The 18,323-nt window shown below is 41.4% G+C and overlaps 1 protein-coding gene across 2 annotated transcripts in view; it reads right to left on the reverse strand.

The window, feature by feature from the left end:
- Positions 1–18,323, reverse strand: part of LOC141128049 (S-adenosyl-L-methionine-dependent tRNA 4-demethylwyosine synthase TYW1-like) — a 349,357-nt gene that overhangs the window by 112,477 nt on the left and 218,557 nt on the right. For both annotated transcript variants that reach the window (XM_073615095.1, XM_073615094.1), the window contains exon 13: positions 6,745–6,880. In XM_073615095.1, coding sequence (XP_073471196.1) covers positions 6,745–6,880 — 136 coding nt within the window. The remainder of the gene's footprint in view (positions 1–6,744; positions 6,881–18,323) is intronic.

An 18,323-nucleotide genomic window follows, 5' to 3' on the forward strand; every position in this document is an offset into this window, starting at 1 on the left:
CCACATGTTTTCAGAGAGTCCTGTATTTCACCTGAAGTTATTTGTGGGTTTTTCTTTGCATCCCAAACAATTTTCCTGGCAGTTGTGGCTGAAATTTTAGTTGGTCTACCTGACCGTGGTTTGGTTTCAACAGAACTTCTTATTTTTCACTTCTTGATTAGAGTTTGAACACTGATGATTGGCATTCTCAATTCCTTGGATATCTTTTGGCAGCCCTTTCCTGTTTTATACAGTTCAACTACCTTTTCCTATAGATCCTTTGACAATTCTTTTGCTTTTCCCATGACTCAGAATCCAGAAACTTCAGTGCAGCACTGGATGAAAGATGCAAGGGTCTGTCAGGAGTCCAGAAACTCATTGACCTTTTATACACACACACACTAATTACAAGCAAACAGATCACAGGTGAGGATGGTTACCTTTAATAACCATTCAAACCCCTTTGTGTCAATGTGTGTGCATGTTGTCAGGCCAAAATCATCAGGGTATAAACTTTTGATCAGGGTCATTTGGGTAGTTTCTGTTGTCATTATGATTTAAAGAGAGTAAACACAGTTGACTGATAATAAATGGCTTTAGCCAAACACTAACCACGAGTAAAAGAAAAGTTGTTGTGTTATCATTCACATTCTCTGAAAAATGGCCAAGAAATCAAATTCTGCCAGGGTATGTAAACTTATGAGCACAACTGTATATGATGATGCTGTACTACACTGGTGACTGTATGTTAAAAAAAAAAAAAAAAAAAAATAAAACTTGCCATGTCTCTTGCTAAATACCTTGGACTGTCTACATTCCAAAAAAGGGTCATTTGGGGGATATTTGTACTGTCCTGAAATTTTGAAATTAGATCTTGAGGCCAAAATATATATATCATATCATAGTTTGTAGACTCTATAAACTTTCTGACAGACTAATAAACACAGATTTTATTTATTTTTTGTTACAAAAATATTGGTCTTTTCGCATTTATTTAGCAAAAAATAAAAAGACCCAGTGGTGATTAAATACCACCAAAAATAGCTCTATTTGTGTGAACAAAATGATAAAAACTTAGAGTACAGCGTTGCATGACCACGCAATTGTAATTCAAAGTGCGACAGCGCTGAAAGCTAAAAATTGGCCTGGGCAGGAAGGGGGTAAAAGTACCTGGTATGGAAGTGGTTAAAATTTGAAAACTAGGCAATTGTTGACTTGAAATATAATAATAAGTGCTAATTTAAAGTTATAGCTGCAAGTGCTCTCTAGGTGCATAAGTCAAAACTTGCTTAGGCTTGCCATACACTATACAGTTTTCTTATTCAATTTTCTTTAGATTTATCTTCAACTATGTAGTGCAAGGGCCTGCCTGACTGCATACACATTTAAAGTGTTTAGATTTGATATTTGATATGGTTTTGGTAAATCTAATTGAATATGAAAATTGAATACGAAAATTGTATAATGTTTGGCCAAGCCTTACCCAGAACCTGAGATTACTTTACATATCTGATGAATGGTAAGAAAAACAGCTGCTTCAGTTTCAGCACCCCAGTCACTTCCCTGTCCTCTACCATCTAATTATACAATACAGAGCAGCAGAGTGTGATTAGGTCATCCATGTGCTCCTAAAGAGTGCTGGCCCAGCCTCTTCCAAACTGATATCTGGAGTACAAGTAAATATTAAGAGCTCAAAATGAAAGACACGTTTCAAAAATGTAAAAAAACAAAAAACAAAAAATAAAACACTTTTACCTTAAGTTCTACTTTGTAATTGGCATTTTTTTAATAGAGCAAAAGGAGGGTTATAACCCATCTCATATGTGCCCCATTGGGAAATTTTTCCTTAACTTTCTGTACCATAGTCAAAGCAGAAAAGGGAGACTATCCCTCCCTTCCTTGATTGTCACCAGTACTGGTGTCCCTATTAAAACATGTCCCCTCTATTCTTGTTCTGGTCACGATCCAAAAAATTTTTCTTAGTGAGAGTCACACTATTTTTCCTATTTACCATTCTCACCAACATACAGACACCAATAAAAGTCTGTCAGGTGTTTTAATCCACCTCTCAACAGTTTTTCCTGTAGTTATACAGTGGAACCTCGGATTACAAGCATAATCCATTCCAGGAGTATGCTCATAATCCAAAGTACTCGCATATCAAAGAGAGTTTTCCCATTGAAGTCAATGGAAACGAAAATAATTTGTTCCGCATTGACTTCAATGGGATGCAATACCACATGAGGCCAGAGGCGGGGGGGGGGGGTGCCGGAGAGCCTCGGAAATGGCCGAAAAGGCCCGAGGACACTTCGGCTGACCTTGGCAAACCTCGGAAAGACTTCCTACCTGAGATTTGCCGAGGTCAGCCGTGCTGTACTCGGGCCTTTCCGTGCATTTCCAAACGTGACATTCGGCTCTGCTCGACTCCGGCGCCCCCACCTCAGGCCAAAAGCGGTACTGCACACCACTTTGACCTGAATCATGCTCGTTTTGCGAGAAAACACTCGCAAACCGAGTTACGATTTTTAAAAATACAGTGCTCGTATTGCGAAACGCAATCCGAGGTTCCACTGTACTTTAAATTTTTTTTTATAATTGACATTTTAAAAATAATTAAATACAGAAGGTGCTGCTCCTTGCCCCCCTCCTAGTATGTGCCAGTTGCCTGGTTGTGTCTCATTAAATACATAAACAACCCAACTAGGCAACTATAACTTCAGAAGAATTCTGCAATGGCAGCCTCCATATTTCTCCAAAGGCACTTTTTTTTATATGCCTCAAGATTAAACGGGTGATGCTACCCAAACTATTGTTATCTAACTGCGTACAATTTGACTGCAGTGAAGTGTTTGTTCCATTCGCTGAAATATGCCTAGAAACTATGGGAGAACGCAGTTTGTAACCAGGTGAGTTAAGTCCATTAAAATACTCGCTTAATTCAGTAGTCACCTGCACACACAAAGCATTGAACAGTATTTATCTTTGTTGTCCTTTTGGCAAGCAGCTCTTCTCCACCTACTGCTAAATGAGCTTCTCAGGCCATTAAATCAACGTCTTGGTGAAAATAAAGTTAGACAGTGTCAGGCAGCCTCACAAATAATGATGCATTTTGTAGCAGATGTCAGATATACTGCAGCCCATGCCATGCCGAGGAAATTGGCCTCCTTATGTTCATATTATCTCATAATAAGCTATGCACCTGCTCAAGCAATTGACCACTTCTTCACTTTCTGCTCATTTAGATAATGGTAAGAGCAATGAAAATAAAGTAGATGAACTCTAATTATCGTGGTAATTTGGAGTTACTTAAGAAAATTTTAAAGCCTCACAGACTGACAGCTGGGATAAACTACAACTCCAAAATATACTCAAAGTTTGAAGTGAAGCAATGACAGATGTACATTATATGTAAATGAAGTCGACTGCTGCTGTTTTGACCAATTTGAAAGTAGTTCTTCTTGAGGAAAAAAGAAAAATAACTTTAAATTAAAAAAAAATATATATGACTAGTCAAAATCTGACAACACGTTCTTCTGGAGCAGCAGTTTCAAAACTTCTGTGAATTTTGCAGTTAAGTAACACCTCTACAATTAAATAGGAACTGCAGTCTGCTCACATAATTTGTATAAAAAAACATTTGCCATTCTGAAGCTTACCCCCAACCACTTTGCATATTATATTATATATACTGTGATTCTGTACTTGCCAAATATGCTGCAATATCTCCCTCCACCAAGTCTGGCTTCAGCCATTTTAGCTGTGGGCAGCTAAAGCTGCTGCCTGTTCACTTCCTGGATTTACACAGTGGCACACCTCCAGCACTCATTGGCCCTCATATGACTCCTCCCTGGCAAACGCTCATGAGAGAGAGGAGAGAGCGTGAGAGCTGTGCATGATATCATAAGCCTAGGCTTTTTACCAAACAAGAAGTGGGCTGTAGAAGTATTGGCAGAAAAAATGTTTTCCTATCCAAAGCTGAAACAAGGGCAGAAAATTTAATAGATGGAAAGTTGAAAAAAAATGACTGAAGTTCCGCTTTAAGTTAATAAAACCACCAGTCACTTGCTTAAGGCCTTGTACACAATGAGCAGTGTGTGTAACAAACTTTTCCAAAGCGTTTGCAAAGTTTTCAGCAAGCTTCAACAGTTTTTTGAAGCCCTTAAAAGCACTATTTAGGTTTAGGATGAAAAGGTTAAAAACAGATCTTTATTTCCCCTTCCACATTTGATGTAAAATCCTAGCAATGCCCTTGGCGTGCAAAAAACTATCCATATGCGGTCAATCCGCTGAGGCTGCAGGTAAATGCACTTTCTACTTTATCTGTAGATTTATTTAATACTTGAACTGCTTCATTTTTAACAAAGAAAGCAAGCACATGCTCCAGACTATCTTATTATACAGCCTAAAAGCAGCTAATTCCCCTTCCACCATTTAAATCATTCTTGCAGGTTAGTGTGCAGGCAGTTTAACCTCTTCAGCCCCAAAGATTTTACTCCCTTCCTGACCAGAGCACTTTTTGCGATTCGGCACTGCGTCGCTTTAACTGACAATTGCGTGGTCGTGCGACGTTGCCCCAAAACAAAATTGACGTCCTTTTTTCCCACAAATAGAGCTTTCTTTTGGTAGTATTTGATCACCTCTGCGGTTTTTATTTTTTGCGCTATAAGCAAAAAAAAGCGACAATTTTGAAGAAAACGCATTTTTTACTTTTTGCTATAATAAATATCCCCAAAAATATATATAAAATTTTTTTTTTCCCCCTAAGTTTAGGCCGAAAAAGTTATAGCGTCTACAAAATAGGGGACAATTTTATGGCATTTTTAGTATTCATTTTTTTTTTTTTTTATTAGTAATGGAGGCGATCTGCGATTTTTATCAAGACTGCATCATTATATAGGACACATCGGACATTTTTGACACTATTTTGGGACCGTTGTCATTTATACAGCAATCAGTGCTATAAAAATGCATTGATTACTGTGTAAATGACACTGGCAGTGAAGGGGTTAACCACTAGGGGGCGATGAAGGTGTTAAGTGTGTCCTAGGGAGTGATTCTAACTGTGGGGGGGGGGGGGGAATGGGCTACTAGTCACATGACAGTGATCACTGCGCTCGATGACAGAGAGCAGTGATCTGTCATGACACAAGCCAGAATGGGGAAGTGCCATGTTTACATAGGCACTCCCCTGTTCGGAGGCTCCGTGACATGATCGCCAGGAGATGGCAGGCATAGAGTCCGCTAGGCACGGTCACGCTGTATGTGGCGGCGTGCACGCCTGCTATCCCCGGCTCTTAAAGGGGACGTACAGGTACACCCATTTACCCACCGCTGCCATTGTGCCGACTTATATCGATGTGAGTCAGTTGGCAACTGGTTAAGCACCTCTGATGCATTCTTGTGCTTTAATCGAGTTATGGATTCATAAAAATGATTAAATGTATTTTTTTTTTTTTTTTACAATTTTACCAGCATAAGTACCCAAATTTGACTTGAGATCAGACTCCTGTAATCTCTAGCATTAAAGCTGGCTATACACTAGCAGAATTGTATTTAAAAAATTTCAATTTAAGAAAATTCAATTTTCAGGGCCAAATTGATGGATGCATTTTTCTAATGTAGCGGTGAGAAAAAAGGAGCAGGATGGAAAATTTCTCTTGAATCACAACACATTTCTAACAGTGAATGTGGTTTTGTTGAAGAAAGTACATTCATTCCAAAATGGAATTTAAAATGGAAATATTTTAAGTATTTTTGACTGACATTTGTCAAGTCAAACGTACTGAGAATTTTAATTTGCATACCCAATGCGATAATAATGTTATTATTGTATGGCTAGCTTTAGACAGAGTGGGTGAGGAGGACCTGGCTCTACTGCAGTCATTAGTGCTCTCAATTTAACATTCATATCTACCAGAATGGAGAAGGAATACAGTGATCTCATAACCACGCTTTTGTTGCAGTCTAGTCAAAGGTAGGGCAGGTCTGACATTCAGGATCTGGCTGTGCTATCTTGTAGGGGTGTCTAGAAGTAGTACAGTTCTCACATGTTTGTTCAAATATGTAGTGCTAAGCAATTATCTGCCTGCACAGCTGTGTCATTCATTCACAGAGATCTGTGAATTAATCAACTGCAAGTCTCAGACAGACTTGTAGTTGGAACACAAATGCTATAATTTTTGTTTTATTATAATTTAATGGGACACAGTAGTTGCATTAGCTTGGTTTTAGCTGCTGTATGCTTTAATCAGATGTCTAAGCACAAGATATTTTCTGGATAGCACTCATTATATTAAGTGCATTACAAGATGATCTAAAACTAGGTCAAAGCAGATAGTACACCAGCTGTTAGTTTACACCTTGATTATTAATGTGGATACATTACAGCCGTTTTTTAAGCTACTAATAGCCAGAATTATGAAATAGGGTGCTGTAAAAATTTAAGAAATAGAAAATAGTTAGAAAAATGCAAGTCTTGGCATTATCTTTCGCTCTGACGTGGGATATCTATTTTTTTTTCCTTTAACACTGAAAGTATGAGTTAAATAGAACACTTGATGTTAAATCTCAAACCAGCAGGATTAGCCACGGAGCTCTGAACATCTGGTCTGTTTAGGGTCTGTCCCTTAATTAGGAATTGCTTTAAAATACAGCTGCAGAAGTGAGGTTATATACACCAGACAGAGAAAACATGAAAACCCTTACTGTTATAAACGCTTACATCTGTGTCAAGTAACACCATGTTAATAAAATCCCATATTTTACCTTTTCTGCCAATGCCGTCAAGCTGTCAAGAAACCTTTGCCAAAAATCCTTGAACAGTGGGCGATCAATTTTCTTAAGGCTGTCTTTGGTACTTGCATCCACACTCACATACAGCTGTGTGACTGGCTCCAGTGACCTGGCAAAAGGATAGCTCACTTTATTAGTTATTCTCTTTAAAGAATACTAACTTATCATAAATGATTGACAAACTAGTTTGTAAACAGATATGCAGATTACAATTTTCAGACATAATTCACAATGCATATCTTCAGTGTGATTTCCTTAGACTTTCCAAGTTATATTTCAAACTCACCTGCTTAAAGAGGATCTTCACACTGTACACAAAAATTCAAAAGCCAACAGCTACAAAATATTGTAGCTGCTGCCTTTTAAAAAATACGCACACTTAGCTAACCAAGGATCCAGCGATGTTCTCACCCGATCCGGTTCTCTGACGGTCTTAGGGTCCAGGCGCTGGACTCTTAAGTGTGGGCAGCTGACAGACTCCTTAAGCAGGGACGTAACTAGAAATAGCAGGGCCCCATAGCAAAATGTTGTACGGGGCCCCCCTGCAAACAGCCCCCCCTTACAGCTGCCCTAGTGTCAATGCAGCGTGACCTGTGCCCAATGCAGCGTGACCTGTGCCCAATACAGCGTGACCTGTGCCCAATACAGCCTGGTCTGCCTGTGCCCCATACAGCCCCACCTATGCAGAGGAAGAGGCAAGCCACCCGGATCAGCAGAGAGCGGGATTTCCAGCTGTAATAGCTTTCATTTGAATTTCCTGTCTTCCCGGGGCTCATCGTCACATAGCCCCACCTCTTGGCCCGACGCCTTTGATGACGTCACATGTCCCGCATTGGATCGGCGTTCTGTCTATCAAAGGCACCGGGCCAAAAGGTGAAGCTATGTGACTTGAGCCCCGGGAACACTGGAAGTTCTAATGAAAGCTCTTCCATCGGGCAATTCAGCTCTCTGCTGATACGGACAGCTCGCCTCTTCCTTTCCTCTCTCTTCCCCTGGCTGGAAGACTGTGCCGGCGGTGCTCTTATCCTCACTGGGCCCCACTCGGCTGCGGGCCCCATAGCGTCCGCATGGGTCGCTATGCTGTCCCCTTTGAGTTGTCCCACAGTCTCCTGGGACATGTGAATTGTCCCCAAGAGGCTGCAAAGTTAGGGGGGGCAATTTCTGTTCAGATCACCGCAGTGATCCAATCTGAGGTAGAACCGGGTACCCGTCAAAATCAGACACCCGCCCCCCCCAAAACACATACCAAATATAGGAAAGGAGGGGAGGGAAGGGGTGGAAGAGGAACACTGCTGATTGGCATTCTCAAATCCTTGGATATCTTTTTATATACCTTTCCTGTTTTATACAGTTCAACTATCTTTTTCCACAGATCCTTTGACAATTCCTTTGCTTTCCCCATGACTCAGAATCCAGAAACGTCAGTGCAACACTGGATGAAAGATGCAAGGGTCTGTCAGGAGTCCAGAAACTCATTGACCTTTTATACACACACACTAATTACAAGCAAACAGATCACAGGTGAGGATGGTTACCTTTAATAACCATTCAAACCCCTTTTTGTCAACTTGTGTGCATGTAATCAGGCCAAAATCACCAGGGTATGTAAACTTTTGATCAGGATCATTTGGGTAGTTTCTGTTGTGATTATGATTTAAAAAGAGTAAACACAGTTGATCGATAATAAATGGCTTCAGCCAAACACTAACCATAAGTGAAAGTAAAGTTTTTTTGTGTTATCATTCATATTCTCTGAAAAATGGCCAAGAAATCATAAAATGCTGCCAGGGTATGTAAACTTATGAGCACAACTGTACCTTCCTGTTCTTTCATCTGCAGATTATGATAATTAAAGCAAACGGACTAGTGAAAAAATTGATTTTAATAAAATGTTCCTGTTTAGCCCCTTATTAACCTTTAGTTTACTCTAATCTACCTTACTTAACTCCTTAGTCTCCTCTCCAACTGTTATTTTATGGCTTTTTTTATAGTTTGTTTCTATTATCCATTAATATTTAACCTTTTTTTTGGTAATATTTTTACACATTTCCCATTCAAAAAAGGGGAAAAGAAAATTGTAAAAAAAAATCCTCTATTTCATTTGTAAATAACTTTGCAATGCTTTGTATCAGAAACATGTTAGTGTCATTTTCAACAGGACAAATTACAGAATAAAATACACAAATTTTAGGTGCAGTAACACCATTTTAATAAACGAACATTGCTGAAAAAATAACAATAAAAATGTGTGTGTTTAGTTTTATTGTCCAAGGATTGTGAAAACAAATTATTATTACAAGACAAGATCATGAAAAGAAATCCCTGTTTGTCCTTAAAGAGTAACTGTAGTCTGCTCACATGATTTGTAATAAAAACATCTTAGCCATTATGAAGCTTCCCTCCAGCCACTTTGCATTATATTTTATATATACTGTGATTCTGGACGTGCCAAATATTCGGCTGCAGAAATCTCCCTCCACTAGGTCTGGCTGCATCCATTTTAACTGTGGGCAGCTGAAGCTGCTGACTCTTCACTTTCTGGATTTACATAGACACACACCTCCAGCTCTGCATCTCTTATTTGCCCTTGTATGACTCATCCCCCCTCCCTTCCTGGCAAACTCTGAGTGAGAGAGAGAGCTGTGCATGATGTCATAAGCCTAGGCTTTTTACCAGACAACAAACAGGAAGTGGGCTGTATAAAGGTATTACTGGCAGAAAAAAAAAGTTTTACTAACCAAAGTTAAAAACAAGGGCAGAAGATTTAATAGATAGAAAGATGAAAAAATTACTGAAGTTCAGCTCTAAAAAAAACAATGTGTGTTACCGTGTTCTGTTTAGTAATGACAAAGTTATTGCTGAATAAACGGGTCCATAGCAGAAATGTAAAAATTTCCCTGGTTCATAGGGGGTAAACAGTTGGGAGAGGTGAAGTGGTTAAAGCAGACTGCATTAACTGCTTCAGCCCCGGAAGAATTTTCCCCTCTTCCTGACCAGAGCACTTTTTGCGATTCGGCACTGCGTCGCTATAACTGACAATTGCGCAGTCGTGCGATGTTGTACCCAAACAACATTGACGTCCTTTTTTTCCCATAAATAGAGCTTTCTTTTGGTGGTATTTGATCGCCTCTGCGGTTTTTATTTTTTGGGCTATAAACAAAAAAAGAGCGACAAGTTTGAAAAACAAAACATTATTTTTTACTTTTTGTTATAATAAATATCCCCCAATATCCCCTCAGTTTAGGCCGATATGTATTCTTCTACATATTTTTGGTAAAAACAAAAAAAAAAAAACAAAAAAAATCGCAACAAGCGTATATTGATTGGTTTGCGCAAAATTTATAGCGTCTACAAAATAGGGGATAGTTTTATGGCATTTTTATTTTATTAGTAATGGCGGCGATCTGCGATTTTTATCAGGACTGCAATATTATGGCGGACAGATCAAACACTTGACACTATTTTGGGACCATTGTCATTTATACAGCGATCAGTGCTATAAAAATGCACTGATCATTGTGTAAATGACACTGGCAGTGAAGGGGTTAACCACTAGGGGGCAGTGAAGGGGTTAAGTGTGTCCTAGGGAGTGATTCTAACTGTGGGGGGGAGGGGCTACACCTCACATGACAGCGATCACTGCTCTCGATAACAGAGAGCAGTGATCTGCATCCTGTCACTAGGCAGAAGGGGGAAATGCTTTGTTTACAAAAGCATCTCCCCGTTCTACCTCTCCATGACATGATCGCGGGCACCCGGCGGACAACATAGAGTCCGCAGGACCCGCGGTCACGGTGACTGCGCCGGAGGTGTGCACGCACCAGCAGCACCACTTCTTAAAGGGGACGTACCTGTACACCCTTTTGCCCACCAGCGCCATTCTGCCAACATAAATCAGCGTGCGCTGGTCGGCAAACGGTTAATATATCAAGGTCCACTTATTCACCAAGGACCCCCTCTCAAAACAGTAAACAAAACAAATATAATCTGGAGGAAATGAAAAAAAAAAAAAGCGTTAACTGCGTCCTGCATTCTCTGACTTAGAGCCATCAGACGATACTACAGTAATGGCCGAAATTGTTGGCACCCCAGAAATAATTCCAGAAAATCAAGTATTTCTCACAGAAAAGTATTGCAGTAACACATGTTTTGCTATACACATGTTTATTCCCTTTGTGTGTATTGGAACAAAACAAAAAAAAGGGAGGAAAAAAAGAAAATTGGACATAATGTCACACAAAAAACTCCAAAAATGGGCTGGTCAAAATTCTTGGCACCCTTAACTTAATATTTGGTTGCACACCCTTTGGAAAAAATAACTGAAATCAGTCGCTTCCTATAACCATCAATAAGCTTCTTACACCTCTCAACCGAAATTTTGGACCAATCTTACTTTGCAAACTGCTCCAGGTCTCTTATTGGAAGGGCGCCTTTTCCCAACAGCAATTTTAAGATCTCTCCACAGGTGTTCAATGGGATTTAGATCTGGACTCATTGCTGGCCACTTTAGAACTCTCCAGCGCTTTGTTGCCATCCATTTCTGGGTGCTTTTTGATGTATGTTTGGGGTCATTGTACTGCTGGAAGACCCAAGATCTCGGACGTAAATCCAGCTTTCTGACACTGGGCTCTACAGTGCGACCCAAAATCCTTTGGTAATCCTCAGAGTTCATGATGCCTTGAACACATTCAAGGCACCCAGTGCCAGAGGCAACAAAACAACCCCAAAACAGCATTGAACCACCACCATATTTCACTGTAGGTACTGTGTTCTTTTCTTTGTAGGATTCATTCCATTTTCGGTAAACAGTAGAATGATGTGCTTTACCAAAAAGCTCCATCTTGGTCTCATCTGTCCACAAGACATTTTCCCAGAAGGATTTTGGCTTACTCAAGTACATTTTGGCAAACTGTAGTCTTGCTTTTTTATGCCTCTGTGTCAGCAGTGGGGTCCTCGTCCTCCTGGGTCTCCTGCCATAGCGTTTCATTTCATTTAAAAGTCTACAGATAGTTCGCGTTGACACTGATGCTCCCTGAACCTGCAGGACAGCTTGAATTTCTTTGGAACTTTGCGCCTGCTTATCCACCATCCGGACTATCCTGTGTTGCAACCTTTCATCAATTTTTCTCTTCCGTCCACGCCCAGAGAGATAAGCTACAGTGCCATGGGTTGCAAACTTCTTGATAATGTAGCACACTGTGGACAAAGGCAAATCTAGATCTCTGGAGATGGACTTGTAACCTTGAGCCAGAGCCGGAGGGAGACATATCTACACTGTGGCCATCTCTAGACTGTCTGCCTTTTGCAGCCGATTCCACAGAGTTCCTTTCTAGACTCAATTAAGTGTACTGTCTTCATGGACAACTAGATTAACATATACTTTTTTTGTCCCATTGGCCGCGCCTAGTTGATTCCCTTGGATCAGGTTCTTTGGGGTGTTTTCTGGGGTCCAGCCTGGTGGTTCGCGGTTGCTACCAGTTATTAGGTGGTTTCAATAAGGTCTTGCACATAATAGCGAAAAATGTCAGGCTAGTGTGCAATATTTCTATCTGCAATCTACCACTTACTTATGACCACCAAATATCTGTAATTTCATATTGCTTTAAAATGGCATGTTCTTTTAACCATGTTTTGTAATAAAATTATGTTTTATCTTAACTCATAGAAGTCAGTCTTGTCTCCCTATATTTGGCACCGCAAAAATCCCCCTATTCTCTCCCACTGCATATAACTTTTTTTTGGGATGAGGTGCCTAACCTAGGGGTGTTGCATCATCAACCGGACCAACTTTAAATTTTTTGAAATTGTTGATATTTTTCCACAATTTTGGTTCTCAAGTCCTTAGACAGTTCTCTTCTCCTTCTGTTGTCCATGCTTAGTGTGGCCCACACACAGAAACACAATGCAAAGACTAAGTGAACTTCTCTCCTTTTTATCGGCAGGTGTGATTTTTATATTGCCCACACCTGTTACTTGCCCCAGGTGAGTTTAAAGAAGCATCACATGCTTGAAACAGCATTATTATTTATCCACAATTTTGAAAGGGTGCCAAGAATTTTGACCAGCCCATTATTGGAATTTGGTGTGACATTATGTCCAAATTGCTTTTTATCCTCCCTTTTTTTGTTTTGTTCCAACACACACAAAGGGAATAAACATGTGTATAGCAAAACATGTGTTACTGCAATACTTTTCTGTGAGAAATACTAGATTTTCTGGAAAAATTTCTGGGGTGCCAACAATTTCGGCCATGACTGTATGTGTATTTACTGACAGCTCTGTTCTCCACTGACTATAAGGAACCAAGTAACTTGCTATGACATATTGATCACATACAGGCTGGAGGCTTTACTGAATAGCATAAAAAAAGTCTTCAGTTGATTACTGCCACTTTCAGGCTGCAGTAGCCATCTGCAGTGGCACAATAATTGCTGTAACTAGATACACTATATAAAAAGAGAATAAGAATTTTTAAAAAGTAGATTTTTTCATTCTAGAATTTAAAGTGTTTTAAACTGCACTATGTGCTTAAAAATGATTTAGGTATGAAAATTGGTAAAAGATTGTGAAGTTAATTAAATGCATGGAGATACTGCTAAATTTGACATCCAGGCATCAATGACCACTGGAAACAGGTTAATATGTTACTTAAAGCCTAGGCAAGGGTGACCTCACTATCTTTATAGTAAGATCCCGGGCAATGCAGGGTAGCCTAAAACTCAAAAAGAATGTCACATTTCAATTCTGCTGAGCACAGAACAGTTTTCCAGTTTGCAACACCGACCATTTTAATTGAGGTTTGGCCCAGAGAAGACAGTGGCGTTTCTGTTCAGATATGGATTCTTCTTAGCATAGTAGAGATTTACCTTGCATGTTTGGATGCCAGGGTGAACTCTGTTCACAGATCAGGATTTTGTATTTCTGAGCCCATCAGTGCAGTGCTAAAGGGGAGTATCAGGTCAAAAATTGGTGTATAAACCACAAACATAAGTTTCCATAAAATACATTAGGGGTGCGCATCTTCACTGGCCTCACGATTCGATTGGATTACGATTATCAAGTCAACGATTCGATTCCGCGATGCATCTCGCGCAAGTCCGCAAGTGTTCATGGTTTTCATCAAAAAAAATTCAAGTAGTCAGGAGAACTCCATTTTTTTTATTCTATCTGTTCTTAAGAAAAAAAGAGAGACAGCAGAGGAGCTCCAGGCTATCTTCCAAAATACTAAAGGAGATGGTCAGAGACGGCGGACATGCTACAGGAGATGATCAGAGACGGCGGACATGCTACAGGAGATGATCAGAGACTGCGGACATGCTACAGGAGATGATCAGAGACTGCGGACATGCTACAGGAGATGATCAGAGACTGCGGACATGCTACAGGAGATGATCAGAGACTGCGGACATGCTACAGGGGATGATCAGAGACTGCAGACATGCTACAGGGGATGATCAGAGACTGCAGACATGCTACAGGAGATGATCAGAGACTGCAGACATGCTACAGGAGATGGTCATAGACTGCAGACATGCTACAGGAGATAGTCAGAGACTGCGGACATGCTACAGGAGATGGTCACAGACTGCGGACATGCTACAGTAGATGGTCAGAGACTGCGGACATGCTACAGGAGATGGTCAGAGACGGCGGACATGGTACAGGAGATGGTCAGAGACGGCGGACATGCTACAGGAGATGGTCAGAGACTGTGGCGGACATGGCACAGGAGATGGTCAGAGACTGTGGCAGACATGGCACAGGAGCTGGGCACAGAGTGCGGCGGACATGGCACAGGAGCTGGGCACAGAGTGCGGCGGACATGGCACAGGAGATGGGCACAGAGTGCGGCGGACATGGCACAGGAGATGGGCACAGAGTGCGGCGGACATGGCACAGGAGATGGGCACAGACTGCGGCGGACATGGCACAGGAGATGGGCACAGACTGCGGCGGACATGGCACAGGAGATGGGCACAGACTGCGGCGGACATGGCACAGGAGATGGGCACAGACTGCGGCGGACATGGCACAGGAGATGGGCACAGACTGCGGTGGACATGGCACAGGAGATGGGCACAGACTGCGGCGGACATGGCACAGGAGATGGGCACAGACTGCGGCGGACATGGCACAGGAGATGGGCACAGACTGCGGCAGACATAGCGCAGGAGATGGGCACAGACTGCGGCGGACATGGCGCAGGAGATGGGCACAGACTGCGGCGGACATGGCGCAGGAGATGGGCACAGACTGCGGCGGACATGGCGCAGGAGATGGGCACAGACTGCGGATAACAGGGCACAGTAGATGGGCACAGACTGCGGCGGACATGGCACAGGAGATGGTCACAGACTGTAATGCAGAGTTGTGGTGTGATGAAGGCACATAGACAATTCTATGATATGGACTTGTGTCATAGCGCCCCCCCTCCCCCCCTGTACTTACATGCTGCTCTGCCAGTGCTGGTGGCAGCCTGTAATGAGCAGGGCGATCTGCCTGCTCACCATCTCCCCCCGATCTCCATTCCAGCCACATCTCTCCTGAGGTCAACAGGGAATTCTCCAGGGAGAGCGCTCCGTGCGTAAAGCTGTTAGTGTGTGTATATTCCGCTCATGTGACTCTCGGCCGCGCCACCCTCCTCTCACGTCTCTCCTGATGTCAGCCCCGCCCACCTCTCTTCTGACCTGATAGCTCCAGTCAGTGGGCGGGGCTGACATCAGGAGAGACGTGAGAGGAGGGAGGTGCGGCCGAGTGTCACATGAGCGGAATATACACACACTAACAGCTTTACGCACGGAGCACTCTCCCGCGAGGGGGCGGGGCAAGACATCGATTTTTCGGGTCGTATGCATCGATGCCGCATCGGGGACACCGGAATCGCGATGCATCGATGCTGCGATTAATTTCAGCAGCCCTAAAATACATTAGAGGAAACAGAAACAAAATGTCCTTAAAATAGGTAACGGCTGTGTAAGAGAGTCCACAAAACCAAAGATACACTTCCATAGTGTGATATGGAAACACTGATTTATCGATAAAACAAATTATTGCAGTTCCAAGAATCCAGATAAAAAAAAAACCCAGCATGTTCATATAATCCTCATGTGTTAGACAGTGTGCCTACAGGCTTGCTCGTGTATCGGCCGCCAATCAAGATAGATCACATGACGACGTCACCGTCGTAGGCCCCAAGTTCCTACCCAGCCGTTACCTATTTTAAGGACATTTCCTCTACGTATATTTTGGAAACTTATGTTTGTGATTTAAACACCAATCTTTGACCCAATACGCACCTTTAGCACTGCACTGCTGTAAATGATTATCTTGGAGTTTGTATCTCGACTCTGAGTGCTAGCAGCTTCTCATATTTTTTTTACTCTAAGTGCTGTGTTTTTGCCTATTTGATTTCTGAGTGCATGAAGGGATCTTCATCACAGAATCATGCCAGTTTTTAATGTAGTGACATCTGAGGGCCCGAAATCACAGGCATCCAATATTGCATTTCGCCCTTATCCCTTGAGCAGAGATTTCTCCAGATTCTCAGAATCTTATGACATTATGTACTGTAGATGACATATTTAAAGTCTTTGTAATTTTAATTCTGAAACAGTTTGACAATTTCTAGATGCAGCTTTTCAAAGTTTGGTGAACCCCTGCCCAACTATACTTTTGAGACTGAAACTCTAAAATGCCCTTTATATACCCAAAATGTTGCCAATTATTGTAAATAGTTCCAAAATGTTCTCCCAGCTCTTCCTTGTTAATACCACTTTGTCAGTTTTTGCTGCCCTGTCCCAAGTTTTTGAAATCTGTTTCTGCGATCAATTTCTAAATTACTTTATTGTTTTCCCGAAAATGGTAAATTTTTCTCAGTTTAAATATTTGATATGTTTTTCATTTTCTATTACGAATAAAACATGGATTTATGAGATTTGCCAATCATTGCATTCTGTTTATGTAAATGTTACACAGCATCACAACTTTTTTGTAACGGAGGTTGTTTGAAGTTTAATCTACACATCTACGCAAAGAAGACAACGCCACTACTGGACAGTGAACTAGTGTGATATTCTGATTCAGTGTCTGGTGAGCAAGCTTAAAGCTCCAGGGAAAGGTAAAGTGGTAGTGTACTTCTTTTCTTTTAAACAAAAAAGAGAAAAAAAAAAAATGGTTAGTGCCATAAAGTGCTAGTATGCAGAGCAGTACAGCGTCACTATGGTGACACTAAGTTACTCTGATGACAGGATAGGTGTATTGCACTGGTAACCGTATATAAAACAACAAAAAGTGAAAAAAAACAAAACAAAAAAACAAACATTTCTTTAACAGCTTCTGGACTGCCCCAAGTACATGTACTGCGGCAGGGAAGGCTCTTCAGCAGGAAATCACATACCTGTAACGTCATCTTTATTTCCAAATCTGGTGCGCTGTGTGATTGGACACAGCGGGAGCCAATCAGTGGGTCCGGCGGAACCGATGTTTGCCGGCACCCGGCGATCCTTGCCGAGAGGCAGAACGGCGGTCTGTTTATGTAAACAAGGCAGATCGCTGTTCAGTGAGAGGGGAAGATGGAGATCCTGTGTTTCTGCTAAGCAGGACCACGGATCTCCGTCTTCCCCAAGTCAAAGCATTCCCCACACAGTTAGCAAGCACTCCCAGGGAACACAATTAACCCTTTGATCGCCCCCGATGTTAACCCCTTCCCTGCCAGTGTCATTAGTACAGTAACCGTGCATATTTTTTAGCACTGATCACTGTATTAGTGTCACTGGTCCCCAAAAGTGTCACTTGGTTTAACCCACTGCAATGTCGCAGTCCCACTATAAGTCGCTGATTGCCGCCATTACTAGTAAAGAAAAAAAAAAAAAAAGAAAAAAAATTCCATAGTAATATCCCATAGCTTGTAGACGCTATAACTTTTGCACAAACCAATCAATATACTTCGTTGGTATTTTTTTTTTTACCAAAAATATGTAGCAGAATACATATTGGTCTAAACTGATGAAGAAATTGGATTTTTAAAATCTTTTTATTGGATGCGTTTTATAGCAGAAAGTAAAAAATAGTTTGTTTTTTTCAAAATTGTGGGTCTTTTTTTGTTTCTAGCACAAAAAATAAAACCTGCAGAGGTGATCAAATGCCACCAAAAGAAAGCTCCATTTGTGGGTAAATAAAAGAATTTTTTTTTGGGTACAGCATCGCAGGACCGAGCAATTGTCAGTTAAAGTAACGCAGTGCCGTATCGCAAGAAATGGCCTAGTTATGAGGGGGGTAAACCTTCCAGAGCTGAAGCGGTTAATTTCCCAAAATATTGCAACAAATTAGTACTTCATAAAACACACCATGTCACTTACCAAATACCTCAGACTGTAAACTTTCCAAAAAAGGGTAATTTGAATTCCCCCCACAGAGCAGAGACAAACATTGCATGCTGGGATGAATGGAGAATAGAGAAAGACCAAAGAAAGTGATCCTCAAAAATGTTCCTTCTGCCCTCTATCTCAGGCCCACAGGAGTATACACAGCAAAAATCTTTACATAGAGAGCAA

The sequence above is a fragment of the Aquarana catesbeiana genome, linkage group LG02 (assembly GCF_042186555.1).
Source record: "Aquarana catesbeiana isolate 2022-GZ linkage group LG02, ASM4218655v1, whole genome shotgun sequence".
In the NCBI taxonomy this organism is placed as follows: Eukaryota; Metazoa; Chordata; class Amphibia; order Anura; family Ranidae; genus Aquarana; species Aquarana catesbeiana.